Source organism: Chlorocebus sabaeus, chromosome 16 (assembly GCF_047675955.1).
Source record: "Chlorocebus sabaeus isolate Y175 chromosome 16, mChlSab1.0.hap1, whole genome shotgun sequence".
Classification (NCBI taxonomy): Eukaryota; Metazoa; Chordata; class Mammalia; order Primates; family Cercopithecidae; genus Chlorocebus; species Chlorocebus sabaeus.
In genome coordinates this window covers 60,619,343-60,643,242 of record NC_132919.1, presented here as the reverse complement: position 1 = coordinate 60,643,242, position 23,900 = coordinate 60,619,343, and the positions used below count along the sequence as shown (strand labels likewise).

At 36.3% G+C, this 23,900-nt stretch overlaps 1 protein-coding gene across 13 annotated transcripts in view; it reads right to left on the bottom strand.

Annotated features, from left to right (window-relative positions):
• The window catches only part of CEP112 (centrosomal protein 112), a 549,518-nt gene that overhangs the window by 393,153 nt on the left and 132,465 nt on the right, over window positions 1-23,900 (bottom strand). For all 13 annotated transcript variants that reach the window (XM_073005103.1, XM_073005106.1, XM_073005112.1 and 10 more), the window contains 4 exons: window positions 2,470-2,624; window positions 1,726-1,855; window positions 916-1,008; window positions 112-171 (listed from right to left, as the gene is read on the bottom strand). In XM_073005103.1, coding sequence (XP_072861204.1) covers window positions 112-171; window positions 916-1,008; window positions 1,726-1,855; window positions 2,470-2,624 — 438 coding nt within the window. The remainder of the gene's footprint in view (window positions 1-111; window positions 172-915; window positions 1,009-1,725; window positions 1,856-2,469; window positions 2,625-23,900) is intronic.

Below are 23,900 nucleotides of genomic sequence, written 5' to 3'. Positions count from 1 at the left end.
GAAACAAGTTATTCTTTAAAGGTGAGAATGTATGGTTTTATAAAAATCAGTCCGCCTTAATGCCTCATTTGCTATTTTAAATATTTTATAGCTTCCCATAAAACATATTACCTTTTTTTCATAGGTGTGTTTTAAATGACTTTTCTCCATTTGAAACTTATTTTCTTGATCCTGTGAATGATAAATGTTTATATTTACTATACTTTAAATTATACTAGAGTCAATAAAATTAGCAACCTAATGAAATCAGTCAATCTACTTAATGTCAAACTTTAGTTCAGAGTTTTGTATATTATTGAGTAAGCCCTACAGGCAGAAATTTGAGTAGCTTTATACTACAAGGCATAAAATCTTAGTCATCTGAAGATATTACTATTCTCAGAAGTACTTGTTTTACAGTATAAGAAAATCTTTCTGACCCTTAAGATTAAGAGATTACTTTAAAAATGACTAAGTCAATAAATATAGAAATGATAAATTTGAAGTTACATCATATAACAGTCCTTGGTATTTTCTGATCACTAGAGAAAAGATCTAAAAGGTGCAAAAGAGAGAGACAGAGGGAGAGAGAGAGGCGAGAAGAAAGAGGGAAAGAAAGAGAGAAATTATGAAGATTGGCAGGTAATTTAAAAGGAAATTATTCTAAAATAATAATACATTTTTAAAAAATTTATTTTTAAAACTAATCTCAAAAGAGATCATTCCAATTCAAATATTGTACTTTATTCTCTACATCTCATTAGCATCAATCTCTATTAAGATAAATAAAATGTAAAATTATACAATGCGATAAAAGAATCAGAAAAGACGACCTGCATTTCTGAGTTTTATTTTTTAATTGACTTTCAACTATACATCTAAATCAAGAAAACTGTGTTTGACCATTGTTCTTCTGTGTAGGAATACAAGACTCACCCTTAGTTGTTGCTTTCTTTGAAGTTCTGATTCCTGTAACTGCTGTTTTAATTGACAGACATTCTGTTCTAATTCTTCAATCATACTAGATGCCTAGAAGGATTTTAAGAAGAATAAAAAGCAGAATATTGATTTTTGCACCATATTACACCTTCTGATTGAAAAAATGTCCCTTTTTTTTTTTACCTCTGAAAGTTCAATCAGAATTAAAATTATCTAGAAATCTGAATGAAAAATGTTTTTAAAAGATACTAGAAAAATTAATCTTTTAAAGTAAAAGTATAAATTAAAAGCAGCAGGGTATTTAATATTATGAAAATGTAATGCTGATATAAAAATAAAATATTTTAAAGTAAAAACAGAAATTAAATGCTACATAATATTTAATGTTATGGAAATGTAACACTGACATAAAAATAATAGCTTTACAGAAAACTTCAAAATGTTAATTATAAAACTAAAGCAGAACCAAGATTTCAAAATAATAATAACGCATATAATTACTCTATAAAATGTATTATTCATACAACTAAGCATTATTTGTTTCCTCCTTTTAAAACTTCGGCACTTAAAATGATTAGCTTATAGCAGAATTCAGTTTATTAAACATTTGTGTTGTGCTATATAGTAGACATTTAGAATTTTAAACATTTTAAATACCAATAAAAATTCCTGAAGTTCCTGTTAATTTAAGAATAAAGTGAAAGAGAGACTAATTTCAAATGCCAAATAATTTCTACTTGGCTATCTATGGCTCTAGGCTGAGAGAATAAATACTTCACGTGGATTATCTACCAACATAAATAATACCTTAGAAGCTGAAAGAGCATGTTCTTGTTTTAGAAGGTTTACATCAGCATCGTATTTGGTTTGTAACAGTTTCATGTTTTGCTCATAATCATTTACAAGATGGTCCTTCTCTTTATGCAGTGTGTTACGCCTAAAAACAAGAGAATAAAATAGACTTCCAATGTATTTAAAACCAATCTCTAAAATGAATGTTTTTAACCAGCAAAATCCAAATACATTTCCATTCAATATATTAAATAAGTATCCATCATTTTGTCAACTGCTTCTAAACATTCTGCTTATGTTAAAAACAGGTTAGGTACAGTGACTCATGCCTGAAATTTCAGCACTTCAGGAGGCCAAGGCAAGAGGATCACTTCAGAAAAAGACTTTGAGACCAGCCTGGGCAACAGAGTGAGACCCTGTCTTTACAAAAATAAAAATAAAAACAGAACAATTAGGCAGGCACGGTGGTGCATGCCTGCAGTCCTGGCTACTTGGGAGGATCAGGAGAGAGAATTGCGTGAGCCCGAGTTTGAGATACAGTGAGCCATGATCACGCCACTGCACCCCAGTCTGGGTGACAGACAGAGACCCTGTCTCTAAATAAATAAACAAACAAACAAACAAGCAAAGAGCAGTATTTAGTTTAGGAACTTCCCATGGCTAAACGCACAAGGTGTAATTAATTTTGGCAGATAACTTATACAGTTAATATCAGCACTTTATAGCTACACCTGATAGATATCTGATTTCAGACAATACCTTGCCTTTACTTCTTGTAATTCACTACACGTTATCTGGTAACATCTTTCAAGTTCCGCTTTTTCTTGAATTAATTTCTGCCTCTGTAAATTACTGTTCTCTGCTTCTCCAGTCAGCTGCTGGACACGGGCCTCCAGTTCTTTGATCATGTGGTTCTAAAAGACATGTCATGGTTAAGAAAGTCTCTCACTCAGTTGTAATACTTTTGTATCAGTAAGAAGCTTGAGGAAAATGTATAATCTATAAGAATAAATAAAACAAATGGATCATAAACCATGGTAGTAAAAATTAAATCAACCTTGAAATTAACCAAGTCTTTAAAGAAATAATGCTTACTACCACAAAAATAAGAACATCATAGTTATACACTTTTAGCCTTTTGTTCATTTAATGAATATTTACTGAGGCTGGTAATATTCAAAAATGTAGATAGGCTGGGTGTGGTGGCTCACGCCTGTAATCCCAGCACTTTGGGAGGCCCAGGTGGGCGGATCACAAGGTCAGGAGATCGAGACCATGCTGGCTAACACGGTGAAACCCCGTCACCACTAAAAATACAAAAAATTAGCCGGGTGTGGTGGCGAGCACCTGTAGTCCCAGCTACTTGGGAGGCTGAGGCAGGAGAATGGCGTGAACCTGGGAGGCGGAGCTTGCAGTGAGCTGAGATCGCGCCAAGATTGTGCCACTGCACTCCAGCTCCAGCCTGGGTGACAGAGCGAGACTCCGTCTCAAAAAAAAAAAAAAAAAAAGGGGGGGCCGGGCGCGGTGGCTCAAGCCTGTAATCCCAGCACTTAGGGAGGCCGAGACGGGCGGATCACGAGGTCAGGAGATCGAGACCATCCTGGCTAACACGGTGAAACCCCGTCTCTACTAAAAATACAAAAAACTAGCCGGGCGAGGTGGCGGGCGCCTGTAGTCCCAGCTACTCCGGAGGCTGAGGCAGGAGAATGGCGTGAACCTGGGAGGCGGAGCTTGCAGTGAGCTGAGATCCGGCCACTGCACTCCAGCCCGGGCTACAGAGCAAGACTCCGTCTCAAAAAAAAAAAAAAAAAAAGGAATGTGGATACATAGCAGTAAATAAGACAAAGTTCCTATCATCAGGAAGGTTTCAGTCTCTACGCTTCTTTATACGTATGCCCATTAGCTGACTACTTACCAGTGTTCTTTGCTTTTCATTTTAGTTTTTGAAATGTGTTATAATTATAAAAGTAATGTAATAGTATTTTTAAAGGAAATTCGTATCCCCAAAATTGTAGCACAAGGGTGCTCACATAAGTGATACAAATATTTTTAAGCGTATAGGAACATTTAATTAGTTGTAGTGTTAGTGCACAAGATTTTTATTCATTTTTTAACATCTTTGCCATTTTATAAAATGCACTTCTCCACTCTTCCACAGTATTAAGATTATCACGCAACTAAATCATTTCTCTATTATTTAATATTTATTTAGAATTTCCCCCTATGTAGAACTGCAATTTAAAACGTGGATAAAGGTATTTATCATCTTTTAGATACTTTATCTAAAATTAGGGTAAGCAAGCATTAGATGAAGGGACAATTAATTTTCAGTTTTAAAATTAAACTTCGAATTAGTTTGAGTACTAGTGACAGGTTAGTATGATGTTGCACTCAATTATTGTGTTACACTTGTTCTAAGACAACCATTTTAAAGATGCAGTTTCAGCATGAAATAATATTACAACCCTGACATCCTTTCTTCATTTCATCCTTTCTTCATTACAAAACCAAATAGGTATGCAAGTTAAATTTTGGTGTAACAGCCTCCAATCTAGGTAAATGACTTATCTAACTTAAAAGCGTAGTTTATAGATTAAATTCTTTAAATGCATACAATTCCAAACTGACAAACATCAGAAGTTCCGATTTCTTCTTCATGCATCTTTTTCACTTTGTCTCTTCATTATCCCTCTGCTTTAGGAGCTCCTTTCAGAAAATCGTTTCAATTTTCTAATATATATTCTAAACACCCTTTGTGTCCTGCATATTCATTAACTGGAAGAAACAAAGAACACATACTTTGCTTTCCAGTTTTAGATGGCGGAATAAAGATGATTTGTATTCCTTCTTCTCTTAGAAACCAAAAACAGACAAGATGAACTAGAAATAGAAATAGAAATGCAAATTCCATCCTAATAAACCCTGTAAGAGGATATTACAGGGTTTGTAATAAGTTGTAAGTTGGCTATAAAAGAGTAGCTTGCAGTGGATCATACTTTCAATAGTAACAACTGAAAAACCCAGACAGACTTTTCTTTTTTTGAGCAGGGTCTCACTCTGTCACCCAGACTGGTATACAATAGTGCGATCTTCGCTCACTACTGCCTTAACCTCCCAGGCTCAGGTCATCCTCCCACCTCAGCCTCCTGAGCAGCTGGGACTACACGTACATGCCACCACACCTGTCTAATTTTTGTAGCTTTTTTGGTAGTGATGAGGTCTTGCTATGTTGGCCAGGCTGGTCTCAAACCCCGGCCTCACGCGATTTTGGTCTCCCAAAGTGCTAGGATTACAGGCATGTGCCACCATGGCCAGTGAAAGATTTAATTAGTACGAAAGCACTTGAGAACTTCTAAGGCAGCCTGGAAACCTCATAGAGATGAGGCATCATCCTGTGAGGTGCTTTTACACTAGAAGTATTTTCCAATAGTAGAAGATGAGGATGGGGCAAGGAAACAAGGGCAGATGGTGGCCGAGGCAGCCAGGACTTGAGGAACTAAGGTCTCTCAGAAAAGCAATGCACAGAGAAGTGGGCACCACACCAGCAGTTTACTCCTCAAGAGAATTTGTCAAATTCTTTTTCTTTTTCTTTTTCTTTTCAGAGATGGAGTCGTGCTTTGTCCAGGCTGGATCTCGGCTCACTGCAAACTCCACCTCCCAGGTTCAAGTGATTCTCCTGCCTCAGCCACCTGAGGAGTTGGAATTACAGGTGCACACCACCACACTTGGCTAATTTTCGTATTTTTAGTAGAGGTAGGGTTTCACCGTGTTGGCCAGGCTGGTTTTGAATTACTGACCTCAAATGATCGGCCCACCTTGGCCTCCCAAAGTGCTGGCACTACAGGCATGAGCCACTGCGCCTGGCCGAATTTGTCAAATTCTTAGCATTTACAGGGCAGGAAGCCAAGAAACCAAGTGAAAAAAAAAAAAAAAAAAAAAAACTCAGAAAAGCACACTAGAGTTTTCCGCAGTATCACTGTACTTAGAAGTAAAATAGATTGTCCAAGGAGGAGAGCTCCTAGTATTAATAATATCACAGGCTTTCAGTTGAGACCTGTGTTGAGGACTACCACTAGGAGCGAAAGTTAGTCAAAAGCATACCAAAGATTACAAAGACTGCAACTCAGCCTTGAGTCAATTCAGTCCCTGAATGGATCCAGTGATCTGTCTCTACACCAGCTGCCTCTCAGAAGAGACAGAAGAGCCTCTCTGGAAGAAGATAACAGCATCCAGAGCCTTTAATATTTCTGTGCATAATGTTTGGCAAATAATCACAAAATAACAGGCATACCAAGAAATAAAATCAGAGGAAAAAACAGAAAATAGAAATAGACATGCAGATGCCCCATATATTGAAATTGTAAAACATATAAGGCATGTGTTCTCCTGACTCAAAATATATGAGACATCCCACAAAACTGAGTGAAGAACAAATATAATTACAGGAATAGTCCAGAAGAAGAAGTCTCATGGCTGGAAATCCTAGAAAATGTCATCAGAAAACACTTACACAAACTAAGTGGCATGCAAATAACACAACTGGTTCAATAACAACAGATGTACACGTTCTAACTGCAGCTTCTTTCAACATAATCTGGCACGAAAAAGAAGCAAGAAAGATTATGCTGAATGAAAAAACTATGCAAACCATTTTTGCACAAAGCAATCTATGGATGAGATTAAGGGAAAGAAATGACATTATGAGCAAGTAAAAATTATAAGAGCAAACAACCAACATAGAAAAAAACAAAATGGAGATCCAGCATTTACCTAGTTGGTGTACCTAAAGAATAGAAATGGTAGAAAAAGAAAATGTACCAAATGACATACTACAAGAAAACTATACATGAAAATAATATACAAATAGAAAGGATAAACTGTAAAAATCACACAGAATGAAGAATGCCAAGACATAGGTAAAATCATTAAACTTCAAGGAAATTATCCTTTTAAAGCATTAATCAGACATGTCACTCTTTTGCAAAACCCTCCAATGGCTTCTCTTATCACTCAGGATAAGAAGTGACTATCATGGCCTCTGATTTCATCTCCTACCTCCCTCCCTCTCATTTACTATACTCCAGTCATACGGGCCTCCATGCTGTTTCTCAAAGTCATCAAGCTAGCCTCAAAGCCTTTTCATTTACTGTTCTTTCTGCCTAAAGCATCTTCCTCCACTGGCCTGCATAGCTCACTTTCTCACTTCTTTCAGTTCTCCACCTAAATGTCATCTTGTGAAGGAATCTTTCCATAGCCACTCTACCTAAATAACCAGATCTCTACTGCCTATATTTCTCCGACCTCTTACCCTTTCTTCTGCTTTTTCTTTCTTTGTTGTTTTCCACAATAAAGTATAAGCTCAAGACAGCCAAGACATCGCTTTATTTGCACTAGATCTCCTGTTTCTTTCTAGCACACTGCTTAGCTTGTAGTAGGTATCCAATAAACATTTGCCAATTATCAAAACAGCTGACCTTGAACAACATGGGTTTGAACTGTGTGGTTCCACTTATACACAGATTATTTTTTCAACTAAATGGTGATCAAAAATACAATATTCACAGGATGTGAAACCCACTTACATGAAGGGTCCGCTTTTCCTGTACCCAGACTCCACAATGCCGATTGCAAGACTTGAATATGTGCCAATTTTGGTATACACAGGGGTCCTGGAACCAATCACCTGCATATACCAAGGCACTATTGTATTCTTAAAAAATAAAAACAGGATAATTGCTAAAATGTCAAAATGTCCCTTCCATATTCAAAACTGGAGTGGTTTCTGGCCATATTACAGAAAATATTAGCATTTTATATGGTTATAACTGGGTTACAATGAGGAAATAACAAAAATCTATCCAATATAGAATATGTCAAAATGTTTTTTGCATATTTTATAAAAAACAGAGATAAAATACAAGAAATTCAACATAAAGGTAAAGATATTCCCTTCTATATTTAAAATAATTTCTGGAAATCTATTTCTTTTTTCTTTATATGAATCCAAAATAAATGTGAACATCATAAAATTTTAGAAAATATCAAATTGCTAAAGAAATAAACCAAGGCAAAGGGGGATGAATTACACAAATAAATAAATCCACAGACTTTGCCTAAAGAAAAAAGGTTTCTGTCAGCCAGAAAAACCAGACAGCCCTCTTTCTACAATGTGAATAATTAAATACAGTGGAGATGAGAGAAAAAATGCTCAGATAAAAGCATAAAACTATTTTTATGAGAGAAAGAAAAAAAGAGATGAAAGAGAAAGATATCCAACAAATCAGATAAGAAAATGATAGACATTGAAGCAATATTGTGACCTCAGCTATCTGTACATCACTGAACAAAGTAACAGTGATTAAGGGAACTTGAATTTTTTTTTTTTTTTTTTTTTTTAGTAGAGATGGGTTTTCGCCATGTTGGCTAGGCTGATCTTGAACTCCTTACCTCAAGTGATCTGCCCACCTAGGCCTCCCAAAGTGCTAGGATTATAAGCATGTGCCACCATGCCCAGCCTTAACTAGAAATTTTAATTAAGGAATTATTAAAATGATGAAAAAAATTACCAGATCTGAAAGGAAGAGATTTGTGACTAAGATAGTAACCCGTGGACTGTACCTATTCACAAGGAGCAGAACTATGAGAGGACGTGATTCGTGTTTATTGCCCTATTAAATGCAGTGGTTTGCACTACTGGCCAGACTTTTTGAGGATATGCATGTATTGTAAGTACCGACAAGTGAGTACCTCTGTGACTATGCTACTTGCCCATCCTTATTTGTCTCCACCTGTTGACAAACCTGCAGGTTCCAACAGAAAACAACAACTGTTGGTGAAGATGTGGAGAAGCTGGTACCTTTGTGCACTGTCAGTGAGATTGAAAAATGGTATAACCATTATGGAAAACAGTATGGAGGTTCCTCAAATATTTAAAACTAGAACTATCAAATGATCTGGCAATCACACTTCTGCTTATTTATCCAAAAGAACTGAAGTCAGTCAAAGAAATATTTGTACTCCCATGCAAAATTATTCACTATAGCCAAGATGTATAAACCGCATAGCATTAACCAGAGAAAATGGTGAATAGGAGATAGGATTAACATGTAGCTCTCTCTTAGACAGACAGAACAGCATCTAGAGACTCACATTGTGAACTTTTTCTCCAAGAACCAACACAGAAACATACCAGGAAAACCAAAAGAATTCACAGACCCTTTGAATAAAACAGCTTGCCACTGCAAACAACACAAGACAGCCGAAAAACTGTGAGCTCCTGAAGTGTGACGAGGGAAAGTCAGCCTCCAAACACACATCCACACTGGGCAGCCTGAACAATGTAAATGTCCATGGATGAATGCATAGCTAAAGAAAATGTGGTATATACATGCAATAGAATATTATTCAGCCATTAAAATGGGAAAGCCTGTTTTATGTTACAACTTGGATGAACCTTGAGGACATTACGCTACATGAAATAAGGTAGTCACAAAGGGATAAATACTGCATGATTCCAGTTACAGGGAATATCTGAAATAGTCAAACCCATATAAAAAAGTAGAATGGTGATTGCCAGGGGCTAGACGGAATGGAAAATGGGAAGTTGCTACTCAAAGGGTACAGAGCTTTTGTCACTCAAGATAAAAAAAAGTTCTAGAGATATGCCATACAATATCATGCCTACAGTTACTAATACTGCATTGTAACCTTAAAAATGTGTTAAGAGGGTAGATCTCACGCTGTGTGTTTTTTACCACCATAAAAGGAGAAAACAATGGCTAAAACTTAACACCACATTAAATGTGCATATATGTAAAATTCTTGCCCAATTGAATAACCAAGGCTTCATGGACCACCAACATATTTTGATGATGAAGAATATAATGACAGCAACCACCACTGAACCCTCACTATAGGTCAGGCACTGTGCTAAGTGTTTTACCAGCTTTAGGCCATTTTCTCTTCCCTGCAAAAACTATGAGGTAGTTATCATTAACATCATTTTAAATATGAAAAAAATAGGACTTAGCAAAATTGATTAATGTGGCCACGCTTGCCCTACTGGTAAACTGGTAAGCAGCAGCAAATAATTTGATCCAAGATCTCCTTGAATCAAAACCTATTCCACTGCATTACATCTTCTCTAGGACTTTGATATTCTGCTCATAGAATTAACATAAAATAAATTTGCAAAAATACCTTGGGTTTACACATATCATTTCAAAACATAAGGTACACAAAGAAAAGCTAAAGTGCAATACTGCAATACTTGAGGTCTCTTTCTTAACCTCCCACATTATTACCGCTATTATTACCAGTCCCAAGATATTTTTTAATTGTATAATTGGAAGGCTGTAGTGTTTTCTACCTTGAACAATTTATTATAATAAAGGGCTGACTAGTGAAATTCTATTCATTTCTAAGCCCCTTTATTAAAATGCTCATTCCAGGAGAAATGAGACTCAAAAATGGGATATTATAATCTATTTGCTAAAGGAACAGACCAGTAGAAATAATCTGTTACCATAAAATGTTTCCTAAATATGTGTTGAAATAAAGGTGCCTCATTATCCAATGATTTCTTAAATGTATACTTTAGTTAGTTTAGATTAATAAAGTCAAGAGTTATCAGGTTTAAAATATAATAATTTTTAAGAAATAAATTTTAAAATATACAAACAGAATGCTCTGAAAATAAAATTTCAATATCCATCCACTCTCCATCTCTCCTTCTTCCCGTGACCACCTCTCTCTCTCCTCTCCCTGTCCTCTCTCCTCTCTCTCTCCTCTGGCTCTCCCATGCTGGTCATGCTAATGTCACTGGGGCATTATGTGATTATCTTCTGGCTTTTGCATTTCAAAGTACATTGAATAATTCTAACTATAATGCTAAGTAATGATTAAATCATCTTTCTCTCTAGTATTTATGCAGTCTTTTCCCAGTTTCAACAAATTAAACTGCCCATTCTGAATTTTTTTCATGACTTCCACAGGATGATTTTTCTAATACTACAAGATTATGTTTGTCTTTTCGTAACAAGTCTTACTCTAGTACCAAAAAAGTATGAAAAGTATATTCCCAATTACTTCATCAGTAATAGAAACGAAAAGAACAGGCCCCAGAACCAGTCCCTTCAGCACACTACTCACCATATTCCACCAGGCTCATACTACTTTTTAAAATGAATTTTACAACATACCTGAGGCCAAACTTTACCAGTTTGTCAAAAGACTACTTCTCCTGAGAATTCTTCAGAAAATAACTCAAAGAATGCTATGTATAATATAGATTTTAAGTATATACATACATATGATTATCATATATCTGAGGCCCACCAGATAAACAAAACCAATCTAGTTGGTACTATCTGTGAAGGCTGACATAAGATTAGGAAGTCCTGGGGCTGTACCAGATACAACAGGAAGTCGGAGGTGAGCCGAGATTGCGCCACTGTACTCCAGCCTGGCGACAGAGCGAGACTCTGTCTCAAAAAAAAAAGAAAAAGAAAAAAGAAGATTCTGATATGATTTATTCAAACACTGAACACCTGCCAAGACATAACTGTTGTTAGAAGCTGGCATGTTTCCTCACATGCAGATAAGTATTATATGAAATGAAAAAGTGGCCTCAGCATTAAGATCTATATTTGTCAAACAAATACTTTTGTATATACTGATGCCAAGTTTCTGACTGAAGAAGCAAACTATGTGATGTCACTTATTCATTTTATTTTTGATTTTTAAAGCATTTTCTGAACACTAATGTTTTGCACACAATTCTACACACAAAGTACCTAAATTTTGAACCTATAACATCAAGGGAAAGCCTAAAGGCATATATAAAGTATCTTAAAAACAACAACATTTGCCAAATTAATTTTTTAAACAGAATAAAAGAGCTGAGAGGATGCAAAATAGTGGAGTTCTTAAAATGGAGTAAAAAATTATTCAAGAAAAAGAATGCCGATATAGAACTATGTTTTGCCGCTGTAACAGACAATGCAGAAGCAGAATTCAGTGGTATATGACAACAGAATCCAGGAAGAAATAAGTTACTGTACAGAAAGTGATGAACAGATTACCTTGTATGAACAGGATATCTTCCCACATTGGGAACTCAAAGGTAGCACTTGGAAAACTAGGTTGGACTTCGTGAATTGATGTAACTTGTAAGCATTAATAATAATAGGCATGATATTAGGAACTCAGGTTCTTAATCATGGGAAAATGAGAAAAAAATGCATTTGTTGGCTATGGAGTAAGAGGAGACAGGGAGAGTAACCGGCAGGTTACTGGAAGAGTCAGGAATGAGGCAACAATGGCCAGGACTCAACTGGTATCTGTGGAAACAGAAGGGAAGAGAGCAGATCCAAGAACATTTCCAGAGAAGTAAAATGGATGATTCTGTAACATACTAAAAAAAGGAGATGAAAAGTGGGGAAACACATAAATCTTCCAGGTTCAAAATTTAATGTGCCAACAGAATGATGATGATGCCAACTGACAAGGGGGGATTTAAGAAAGGGTATTATTTTGGTATTAATTATCATAGATATGATTTTCTATAAGTCTTAGAAAATATAAAATATTCCATGGTGTTTTCATTGTACAACATCGATTGATATAAGAAATCAGTACTGGAGATATAAATGTTGGAGTTTTACATACAAACTTAATTTGAAACCTTGTAGGAGTTAAAAATTAAAAAGTGTTAGTATTAGGCAACTACTTAGTATCCACAGTTCTCCTATGGCAAACTCATATGGCAAAAAGAGCAACTAATTTAATCTTATTTCACAAACTTCTTATGAAAATATGTCTATTTTCATAAGAAGAATAACTTATCCACGAAAATAGGACTATTTTCATAAGAAGTTTGTGTGCCACTGCACTCCAGCCTGGCCAACAGAGCAAGACTGCATAAGTCTTAAAGATAGAGTTTATGATTTATGACAAAAGGTGCTTAAGTCTTAAAGATATATACATTTATGATTTATGAAGTTATAAAACATAAATCTTAAAAATAAATTCTGATAACATTTTTACAAACTGAAAACTCACAAGCCACTAGAAGATGTGAACATTGCCAGCCTCTCTAAAGGCTTATTAGTTACCCTCCACCCGGAGTTAACCACTCTCTTGACCTCTATCAGTACAAATAAATTTTGTCTTTTTTCAAACTTTGTATAAATGGAATCACGGAGTATGTAACTCTTTTGGGTCAGGTTTCTTCATGCATATTATATGCCTATGGGATTCATCCATGTTGTGGAATGTAAGAGTAGTTTAATTTTTTTCAATACTATATATAGCCATGCTAAAATAATGTATCCATTCTATTGATGAGTTGTCTTCAGTTTTTGACTATTAAAAATAATGTGGCTATGAAAACTCTCATACATGTTTTATGATGCATACATGCACAGATTTCTTTTGGTTATACATGTTACAGTGAAATTGCTGTCGTAAGATGTGCCTACATCAAGCCTCAGTAGTTACTACCAAAGAGCTTTCCAGTTTTACAAAAATTTGAACTCCTTATAGCAGCGTATGAGACTTCAAACTATTCTGTATCTTTGTCAAAACTCCATACTGTGATCTTGTTTTTGTTAATTAACCCTTTTCATAGGTATGTAGAGATACTGAATTGATTTACATTTCCCTGACTATTAATGATTTGAGCACCTTTTTAAGTGTTTATTAATCATCTGAATATCTTCTTTTGTGTGCTGCCTATTCAAATATATTGCTCTTTTTTATTGAACTGTTCTCTGTGTTGATTTTTTTCTATATTTAAAATGCAAGACCTTTATTGAATAAAGCAATTGCAGATATCTTCTTCCATTCCGAATTGCCTTTTCCCTTTCTTTTTTTCTTTTTCTTTTTTTTTTTTTTTTTTTTTTTTTTTTTTTGAGACAGAGTCTTGCTGTGCTCTGTTGCCCAGGCTAGAGTGCAGTGGTGCGATCTCAGCTCACTGCAGCCTCCACCTACTGGTTCAAGAGATTCTCGTGCCTCAGCCTCCCGAGTAGCTGGAAGCATGCGCCAACCACACTTGGCGAATTGTTGTATTTTTAATAGATGCAGGGTTTTGCCATGTTGGCCAGGCTGGTCTCAAACTCCTGGTCTCCAACTCCTGGTCTCAAGTGATCTGCCTCCCTTGGCCTTCCAAAGTGCTGGGATTAAAGGCATAGGCAACCATGTCAGCCTCTTCTCCCTTTCTTAATGATACCTTTGGTGACCAAAAGGTATTACTTTTAATATATTCTAATTTATTAGTATCTTTCTTTAAGGTAAACATTTAATTTCCCTTTTAAGAAATTTTTGACTAGTCCAAGCCAAGAAGATATTCTAAGATTTCCTCTATAAGTTTTACCATTTTATCTGCACATTTAATTCTAGGACGTTCCTAAAATGGGTTTATTAAATGATGTGAAGGTTCAAGATGCATTTTTTTCTACATGAATATTCAATTGACCAATTTATTGAAAGAACCACTTTTCACAGTAAATGGCTTGCTAAAAAAAAAAAAAAAAGTAAATAATTGTCATTTTCATTAAAACTATAATCCTATATTACTAGTCCCCAAAATTTAAAAGAACAAGGATAAAATGATTTTAGAATTATTATATAATGAATATACATTGAGAAACAAAAAATATAGCCATCACCAAAATAAGTATTGTAGGAAATTACAACTTTTGTCAAACAAGGAAAAACATTATGTTTGACCTAAGTAGCAAATACAGCAGTGTTTAAATGTTAATTTATGAAAAAAAAAACTTTAAGCAAAACAGCATATAGCAGGTCCTCAAATAACATCATTTCATTATAATAATGAGAAAAAAATTTTGTTTCATTATATGTCACTTCACTTATAATCAGTTTCCAAAAACCTATCAATGACATTAAATAAGGACTTACTGTATACACAGGCTAGTATATACTGTATACACAGGTCAGTATTTCCTTGGTCTGTCAGGTGAGAGGGTGCAAAAGAAATGATACCCCAACAACAACATGCATACCTAGCACATAGATATTGGTTTCCAATACCATTTCTCCATATAATCCATACTGATGGGGACATGTCCAAGAAGCACAGAACCCAAATGAAAGAGCTCCCAATGGCCAAAGCTGGAACAATTTGAGCAACAAAATGAAGAAATATCGGCTTATAACCCAAAGCATAAGATAGATATCCACATTTTCATACTAGTATACATAAAGAATAGAATAAATTGATAAACAAGGGAGTAAAACTCCCTACTTCTTAAATGGGGTACCAAACGGTAACTTCAAGGAGTACAGTATGAAAAGGTGGGAAGTAACTTTACACTGGAGAAACCTAATAAACACTACGTCAGCCAGATGATCAAAATTAATATGCACAGGTATGATGTCATGTAAATAATATGTATTCATGGCTGGGCATTGTGGTTCACATCTGTAATCTCAGCACTTTGGGAGGCGGAGGAAGGCAGATCACCTGAGGTCAGGAGTTCGAGACCAGCCTGGCCAACATGGCAAAACTCTGTCTCTACTAAAAACTACAAAAATTAGCTGGGCATGGTGGCACACACCTGTAATCCTAGCTACTTGGGAGGCTGAAGCAGGAGAATCGCCTGAACCCAGGAGGCAGAGGTTGTAGTGAGCTGAGATAGTGTAACTATACTTTAGCCTGGTTGACAGAGTGAGACTGTCTCAACAAAATAAAATAAAATAATAATAATAATAATATGTGTTCGTGATATGATGTGATAAGAATAGCACTTTACTTCTGAGATCTTCCTGCCTAAATCCATAACCCCAGTCTAATCATGAGGAAACCATCAGACAGTTTCTACTAGATGAGCATTTTACAATATGCCTGACCAATCAATATCCCTCAAAACTGTCATGGTGATAAAAAACAAGGACAGTCTGAGAAATTATCACAAGCAAGAGGAAAGTAAGGAGGCATAACAACTAAATCTCATGTGGTATCCTAGATGAGATCCTGGAAAAGAAACAGAACATTAGGTAAAAACGAAGAAAATCTGAACGAACAAAAGACTTTAGCTAATAGTGTATCAATATTGATTCATTTATTGTGAAAAGAGTACCAAGATAAGGTAAGATGTTATCATCAGGAGAAACTGAGTGCAGGTTATATGGGAATTCTCTGTACTATCTTCTTAAATTTTCTGTAAATCTAAAACTATTCAAAAAAAGTGTCTTTTTTAAATGGCCATTTTATTCAACATGATGAATTGGTGTTATTTGGAGATCTTCTGCATTATAATCATTGTGAGCTTGGGAGAAGAAATGGTGATAGAAACTATAAAATCAAATTCTAGCTATCTCAGTGCGTCCATGAGTAGTTCCATGAATTATCATATGTCACTACTAACAATAGTTAAATATTTCAGATGTCTAAGGCTTTTGGCACTCTTTAAAGTAAAGGATCTTAACCTACCTTAACCTACCATAGAGGATCATGGATGGAATTCAGACTGTCGCTGAATTTGAATTTTTCTTTAAAGTTCATTTTCATTTTCACCACCCTAACTGAAAGTTAACATTTCCCTTCAATTGTGAATGTAGTCATCAGACAAAGGTAGCATTAGCAATACCTGGAACAAATAGAAATCATGGATATTTTTATAGTTCATTACACTACTGAGCAATCACTATATATTGTTTACCCTCATCAGAAATTACTATCAGGCCTACTGCTAGATTTTTATATTTACTGCATTAATTTAGAAGCATATGTATTACTTTACTGTAGTTTTGATTTATGAATATTTTAACAACTGTAACTCAATACAATTTTTCTTTGTAAACTTTTATTTTTAAAATACTATTCTGAGAAGGACTACATAGAATTTACCAGATTCCCAGCAGGGTCCATGGTACAAAAAATGTTAAGAACTCCAGTAAGAAAGCCTAGAATCTCAATAAAGCCACCCACAGACCTTCAGTGTATCTAAACCCTAATGTCAATAGAGCCCTATCATTTTACAGCCTTCATCTTCCCAAGCATCTAGCAAGGAAGCTATACTTTTTATAATTACATTTTAATATTTGTTTTAAAAATCTATTGTTTACATATTTTCACTAAGAGTTTCTCATACGAAAATCCCTGCCAATACCAAAATGCATAAGTCTCATAATCTATACAAGTGTCTGCTTACAATAAATGGCAATAAGACAACACAAGACTCAACAAAAAAGAGAAAAGCCTGAAAGAACAGCAAAACAGAGAAACTGATTCTCATTGACAGTCCCGTCTTTCATCTTAAGCCAGGCCTTGAACTCTACCTTGTTTAATTATTAAATCAGGAGCTGCTCAGCAAAACCTGTCTACTTTTGACGTTTCTTAAATTCAATCCTGCTGACAGAGTCCGTCCATTTTTCTCTATATTTACTAGTATTACCTATAACAAGGTCTGAATGCTAATTTTTAAAATTCAACTTTCATTAAAAATAGAATGAAGGTTCTCTGACAGGTACCTCTTGGCTCCAAAGCATGACTTTTCTTTTTATCCCAAACTTATAAAAATTAAAAATTCCATTGTGAATGATATGTCTCTCAATATTATTTAATAAATAAAATATACCTATGCGATAAACATTGAAGCAATATATTTTACAAATTTCCATTGCAGGCCAGGCATGGTGGCTCACGCCTGTAATCCCAGCACTTCGGGAGGCCGAGGTGGATGGATCACGAGGTCAGGAGATCAAGACCATCTTGGCTAACATGGTGAAATTCCTTCTCTACTAAAAATACAAAAAATTAGCTGGGCATAGTGGCAGGCGCCTGTAGTCCCAGCTACTGGGGAGGCTGAGGCAGGAGAATGGTGTGAACCCGGGAGGCAGAGCTTGCAGTGAGCTGAGATTGTGGCACCGCACTCCATCCAGTCTGGGCGACAGAGCAAGACTCTGTCTCCAAAGAAAAAAAAAATTTCTGTTGTAATATTATTTAATATCTTTATTAAATATAGTCACTTTGTGAAGATTAAGAATGTTGAAATAATGAAAATGTATTTTAGATTTAAATTTGTTTTTTGTTCATGGCTTTAAATATCAAAGAGCTATCTTATACCCACGTACACGGCAGCATTATTCACAACAGCCAAAAGGTAGAAGCAACTCAAGTGTCCATCTGCCAATGAATGGACACACATGTGGTACATGCATAGAGCGGAATATTATTTAGCCTTTAAAAAGAAATTTTGACACAAGCCACAACATGAATGGACCATAATGACGTTATGCGAAGTGAAATACGCCAGTCACTGAAGGACAAACATTGCATAATTCCACTTATATGAGTTTCCTAGAATGGTCAAATTCGTAAGAGACTGAAAATAAAAAGGTGGTTGTGAGGAACTGAATGAAGAGGGCAAATGGAGAGTTTATTGTTTACTGGGTACAAAGTATTAGACAGGAAAGAAGACAAAATTTGGAGCTGGATGGTAGTGACAGTTGCACCACAATATAAACAGACTTAATGCCAATGAACTATATACTTACAATTATTAAATTGGTAAATTTCATGTTATGTCTATTCAATAAAAAAAGAATGAGGAAAAAGAATCTGACAATCGATTTATTTGTATCCTAAATATGTAAAATGTTCCTATAAATCAAGGAAAAGAATAACTGAATTTAAAAACAGACGAAGGGGATGAATTGACAATTTTAAAAGGTCAAGAAACTAAGAGCAAAACGGGAAATGGAAATTAAAATAATACATTTTTCAAGTTAGAAACAAAAAATAATTTTTTTTGAAACAGGGTCACACTCTGTCACCCAGATTGAAGTGCAGTGGCGTGATCATGGCTCACTGCAGTCTTGGTTTCCTGGGCTCAAGCAATCCTCCCACCTCGGCCCCACAAGTAGCTGGGACTGCAAGTATGCACTACCATGCCCAGCTAATTTGTGTATTTTTTGTAGAGATGGGGTCTTGCTGTGATGCCCAGGCTGGTCTCAAACTCCTGGGCTCAAGTGATCCACCTGCCTCAGCCTCCCAAAGTATTGGGGTTACAGGCGTGAGCCACCATGCCTGGCCAAAATATTTTAAAATTTGTTAAGTCCAAGTGTTGGCAAGGATGTGAAGACAATTCCTACTCTTGTTGGGCAGTGCTATAAACTAGTATAACCACTTTGAAAAGCTTACTATGGATCCAGAAATTAAACTTAAATATATAATACCTAAAGCAGTGATTTTCAAATCGTGGGTCTCAACCCATGTGAAATAAAGTTGTAAATCACAACCCAGCAACTTTTAAATGAAATTAAACAAAATGAAAAGAACAGACTATGTTAGGTAAATGGCCAATAGTAAAAATGAAAGTTTTGTTTCAGTTATAGATATGCGGACAGATGTGTGCTCATATGTGTACTTGTGTATGTGCTGGGCATAATTTATAAAATGTATTCCTTACTGGGAGTCATGGTCAAAAATGAAATGAAAGCCAATGGCTTGGAGCAGCAGTTCTCAAAGTACGGTCAACAAACTCCTGAGCTTCCCAAAGACTCTTTTAGTAGATCCACAAGATCAAAACTATTTCTATAATTAGATGAAGACATAACTTGCCTATTTCACTATCATTTCCTCACAACTGTACAATGGAGTTTTCCAGAGGCTACATGACATGTGATATCACAACAGAATAAATGCAAAGACAGATATGAGAAGCCAGCTGCCTTCTAAGCTAGAGGTTAAAAAGTTGTTTTTGGTTTTCTTTGGTTTTTTTTTTTAGACAGAGTCTCGCTCTGTCACCCAGGCTGGAGTGCAGTGGTGTGATCTCAGCTCTCTGCAAGCTTCACTTCCCGGGTTCACGTCATCCTCCTGCCTCAGCCTCCCGAGTAGCTGGGACTACAGGCGCCTGCCACCACACCCAGCTAACTTTTTGTATTTTTAGTAGAGATGGGGTTTCACCGTGTTAGCCAGGATGGTCTCGATCTCCTGACCTTGTGATCCGCCCACCTCGGCCTCCCAAAGTGCTGGGATTATAGATGTGAGCCATCTCACCTGACCAAGAAGTTTTTAAAAATACAGTCCCCAAAGAAAGCATACACCACACTAGTGTGTTTAGCTACTAAAAATGGGTCCCAAATTTGACTCTAAGCAACCTAAACAAAATAGAAAACATGACCGTTGGCCGGGCGCAGTGGCTCAAGCCTGTAATCCCAGCACTTTGGGAGGCCGAGGCGGGCAGATCATGAGGTCAGGAGATCGAGACTACCCTGGCTAACATGGTGAAACCCTGTCTCTACTAAAAATACAAAAAACTAGGCGGGTAAGGTGGCGGGCGCCTGTAGTCCCAGCTACTCGGGAGGCTGAGGCAGGAGAATGGCGTAAACCCAGGAGGCGGAGCTTGCAGTGAGCCGAGATCGCGCCACTGCACTCCAGCCTGGGTGACAGAGCAAGACTCCATCTCAAAAAAAAAAAAAAAAAAAAAATGACCGTTTACAAGGATCTTGCATGCGCATATTAACCTCTTCTTCTTTTTAAATCCAATGATTTAATTTTCAGTATTTTCATTTATAAGTGATAACATAATTAAAACAAAAATTATATCACATTTTTTACCTATTGTTGTGAGCTGAATTGTGTCCTCCAAAAAGATAGGTTGAAGGACAATCCCCCGTACCTATGAGTGTGGCCTTCTTTGGTTGGAAATAGGGTCTTTGCAAATGTAAACAAGTTAAAATTAGATCATACTGGATTAGGGTGGGCCCTAAATCCAACAACTTCTGTCATTATGAGAAGGCCATGCGAAGACACCGAGACACAGAAATACACAACGAAAATGCAAATGTTGACACAGCAGGACTGCCATGCTGCAGCTGTAAGCCAGAAAATGCTGAGGACCACCTGCAGCCACCAGAAGCTCCAAAGAGACAAGAAGAATTTTCTTCTCCCAGAACCTTCAAAAAAAGCAGGTTCCCATTGGCGCCTTGCTTTCATACTTCAGGCCTTCAAAACTGTGAGGCAATAAATTTCTGTTGCTCTAAGCCACTCGGTTTGTGGTCATTTGCCACAGCAGCCCTAGGAAATCAACATATCTATCAAATTGGCCAACTTTCATTTTTTGGGGGTTTTTGTTTTTTGTTTTTTGTTTTTTTTTTGAGACGGAGTCTCACTCTGTTGCCCAGGCTGGAGTGCAGTGGCATGATCTCAGCTCACTGTAACCTCCACCTCCCGGGTTCAAATGATTCTCCTGTCTCAGCCTCCTGAGTAGCTGGGATTACAGGCACACACCACCATGCCTGGCTAATTTTTGTATTTTGAGTAGAGACAGGGTTTCACCGTGTCGGCCAGGCCGCTCTGGAACTCCTGACCTCAAGCGATCTGCCCACCTCGGCTTCCCAAAGTGCTGGGATTACAGGCGTAAGCCACTGCACCCAGCCTGTTTTTAATTAAAAGACCCATCCTTGGTTTGAAAATGTGGAAGAACACACACTCACATATACTTTCAATAAGAGAGTAATTTTATTATGTAGATATTAATCTTTTTCATCATCTTTTCTAAAGTTTCAATAATGAGCTTGTACATCTTTTGCAATAACAAAAACTTTCATTTTAAAACTACTATTGTCACCATTATTTAACATTTTTCTGTAAGTTCTAGTCAGTGTATGATAAATTATAAAATATTTGCTACATACATGTAAAGGGTTGAAATTTCTAACATACATTTATTCTTGAGTCTTTTATACAGCAGAAATATAAAACTTTATACAACAAAAGTTTGAGACTCAGGAATAAATATTACAAAAGATGTCCTAAAGACCCCAGAGTTCTGTTTTCTTTATTAACTTGGTAAATTGATTCTAAACATACAATCATCCCTTGCCATCTGTGGGAAACTAATTGCAGAACCACAATACCAAAATCCAGAGATGCTCAGGTCCCTTATGTCAAATGACATAGTACTTGCATATACCCTACACACCTCCTGCTGTATATTTTAAATCATATGCAGATTACCTACAATGTCTAATACAATGTAAATGCTATATAAATAGCTGTTATGCAGTATTTTTATTTGTATTATTTCTATTGTATCATTTTTATTTTTTTTTAATTTTTTGAATATTTTTATGTGTGGTTGGTTGAATCACAAATGAGGAACCCACGGAGCCAAACAGCTGACTGTATTTGTAAAAGGAAAGGGCCCAGAGTGGCCAAGACCCTTCTGATGAACAAAGAAGGAAGACTTCCTTATCAGGCATCAAAAGTAATTATGAAGCTATAATAGTGATAACAGTACAATCATTGCAGAGCCAGAGAAATTATCCAATGTTCACATATATAGAAGTTCAATATATAAGAGTAGGTATGACAGATCAACGAAGGAAGGAGGAATTACTCTAAAGTAAAGCTGGAAAAATAAAGTTATCCACATAGAAAAAAACAAAATTAAATCTCTATCTTGTGTTAGTCACAAAAACTAACTCCAGAAGGAGTAAGGCCTCAATGTTAAAGGTGAAATTTTAAAGTTTTTCATAGAATATACAGGTAACCTTGCACTTGCAATAGAGACAGAATTGTTTAACAAGACATAAAAACCACTATTTTTTTTTTTTTTTGAGACAGAGTCTCACTCTGTTGCCCAGGCTGGAGTGCAGTGGCTCGATCTCGGTTCACTGTAACCCCTGTCTCCTGGGTTCAGGTGATTCTCCTGCCTCAGCCTCCCGAGTAGCTGGGATTACAGGCATGCATCACCATGCCCGGCTAATTCTGTATTTTTAGTAGAGATGGGGTTTCTCCATGTTGGCCAGGCTGATCTCGAACTCCTGACCTAGCCCTCCCAAAATATTGGGATTACCAGTGTAAGCCACCGCGCCCAGCCAAAAAAGCACTAATTATTAAAGACTTATAAATTTGATAAGTTAAAATAAGAACTTCTTTCATCAAAAGACCATCTCTCCCTCCAAATCCTATCAGCTGATGTATTACAATCTAGGAGACTGTCTCTCTCCAAAGTTGTATTTCTCTCCCTTATGATTACAAGGCTTGCTGATTGCACATGGGAATTTGCAAAGGAGCGTTCAACAGTGGTCATGTGCTATTGTGCAGATCTCTCCCTGAGGTTCACCCCATCCTTGCTACTTGAACAGACTCTAATTGACCAACACAAGGACCTGGTCTTCCAGGTTTTCCCCAATATGCATAAGAATAACTTACAAACCCAAGGGACATGGGTTCACAGTCCAAAATACCTAGATATCAGCAAAAAAACACTATGAAAGAAAGTCAGCAGTACTTGCACATATATAATAACATTATCATCTACATTACCATTCGTAATACACAGCACACCATGATTCTAAAGATAAATTATGAGAAGAGATGAACCTAATAATTTTAAATAAGCTTAATCAATAAAGAGTCAAATGAGGCCAGGCGCAGTGGATCACACCTGTAATCCCAACACTTTGGGAGGCCAAGGTGGGCAGATTACCTGAGGTCCGGAGTTTGAGACCAGCCTGGCCAATACGGCAAAACTCCATCTCTACTAAAAAAACGAAAAGCAGCCACACGTGGTGGCACGCAGCTGTAATCCCAACTACTCTGGAGGCTAAGGCAGGAGAACTGCTTGAACCTGGGAGGTGGCGGTTGCAGTGAGCCGAGATCGTGCCACTGCACTACAGCTGGGCGACAGAGTGAAACTCCATCTCAATAAATAAATAAATAAAGAGTGAAATGAAAATACTAGGTATAAAAAATAATCGCTGAAATAAAAAGCAATAGATCCTTAAGCAGGATTAACTCTACCAAAGAATTAACTGATGAGAGTAAGATCAGAATTAGAAAGTATCATAGTAATAAAGAATACGAAGAAAACACAAAGAGATAGAAGACATAGCATAAGACCTAAGAGGTAGAAGGGAGAGATCTTTTCAAAGAAATAATGATTGTAAATACACTGCTCAGAACTAAATTTAAAAACTCAAATTTAAAGGGCTCAAAATAATGCCAAAATGTCCATTAACTAGAGACATTATAGTGATATTTACATATATAAAAATCAAAGAGATGATGTTCAAAACTGCTCATCTCCTTCATACTTGAAAATCAAGTGGGGTCACATTTTTTTCTAATGTTTATTTTGTATTAATAGATGTGGCGCCAATTCCTTCTGGCAATGGATATTAAGGTAAAGAAACCTAAAGGTATTTAGTATTTT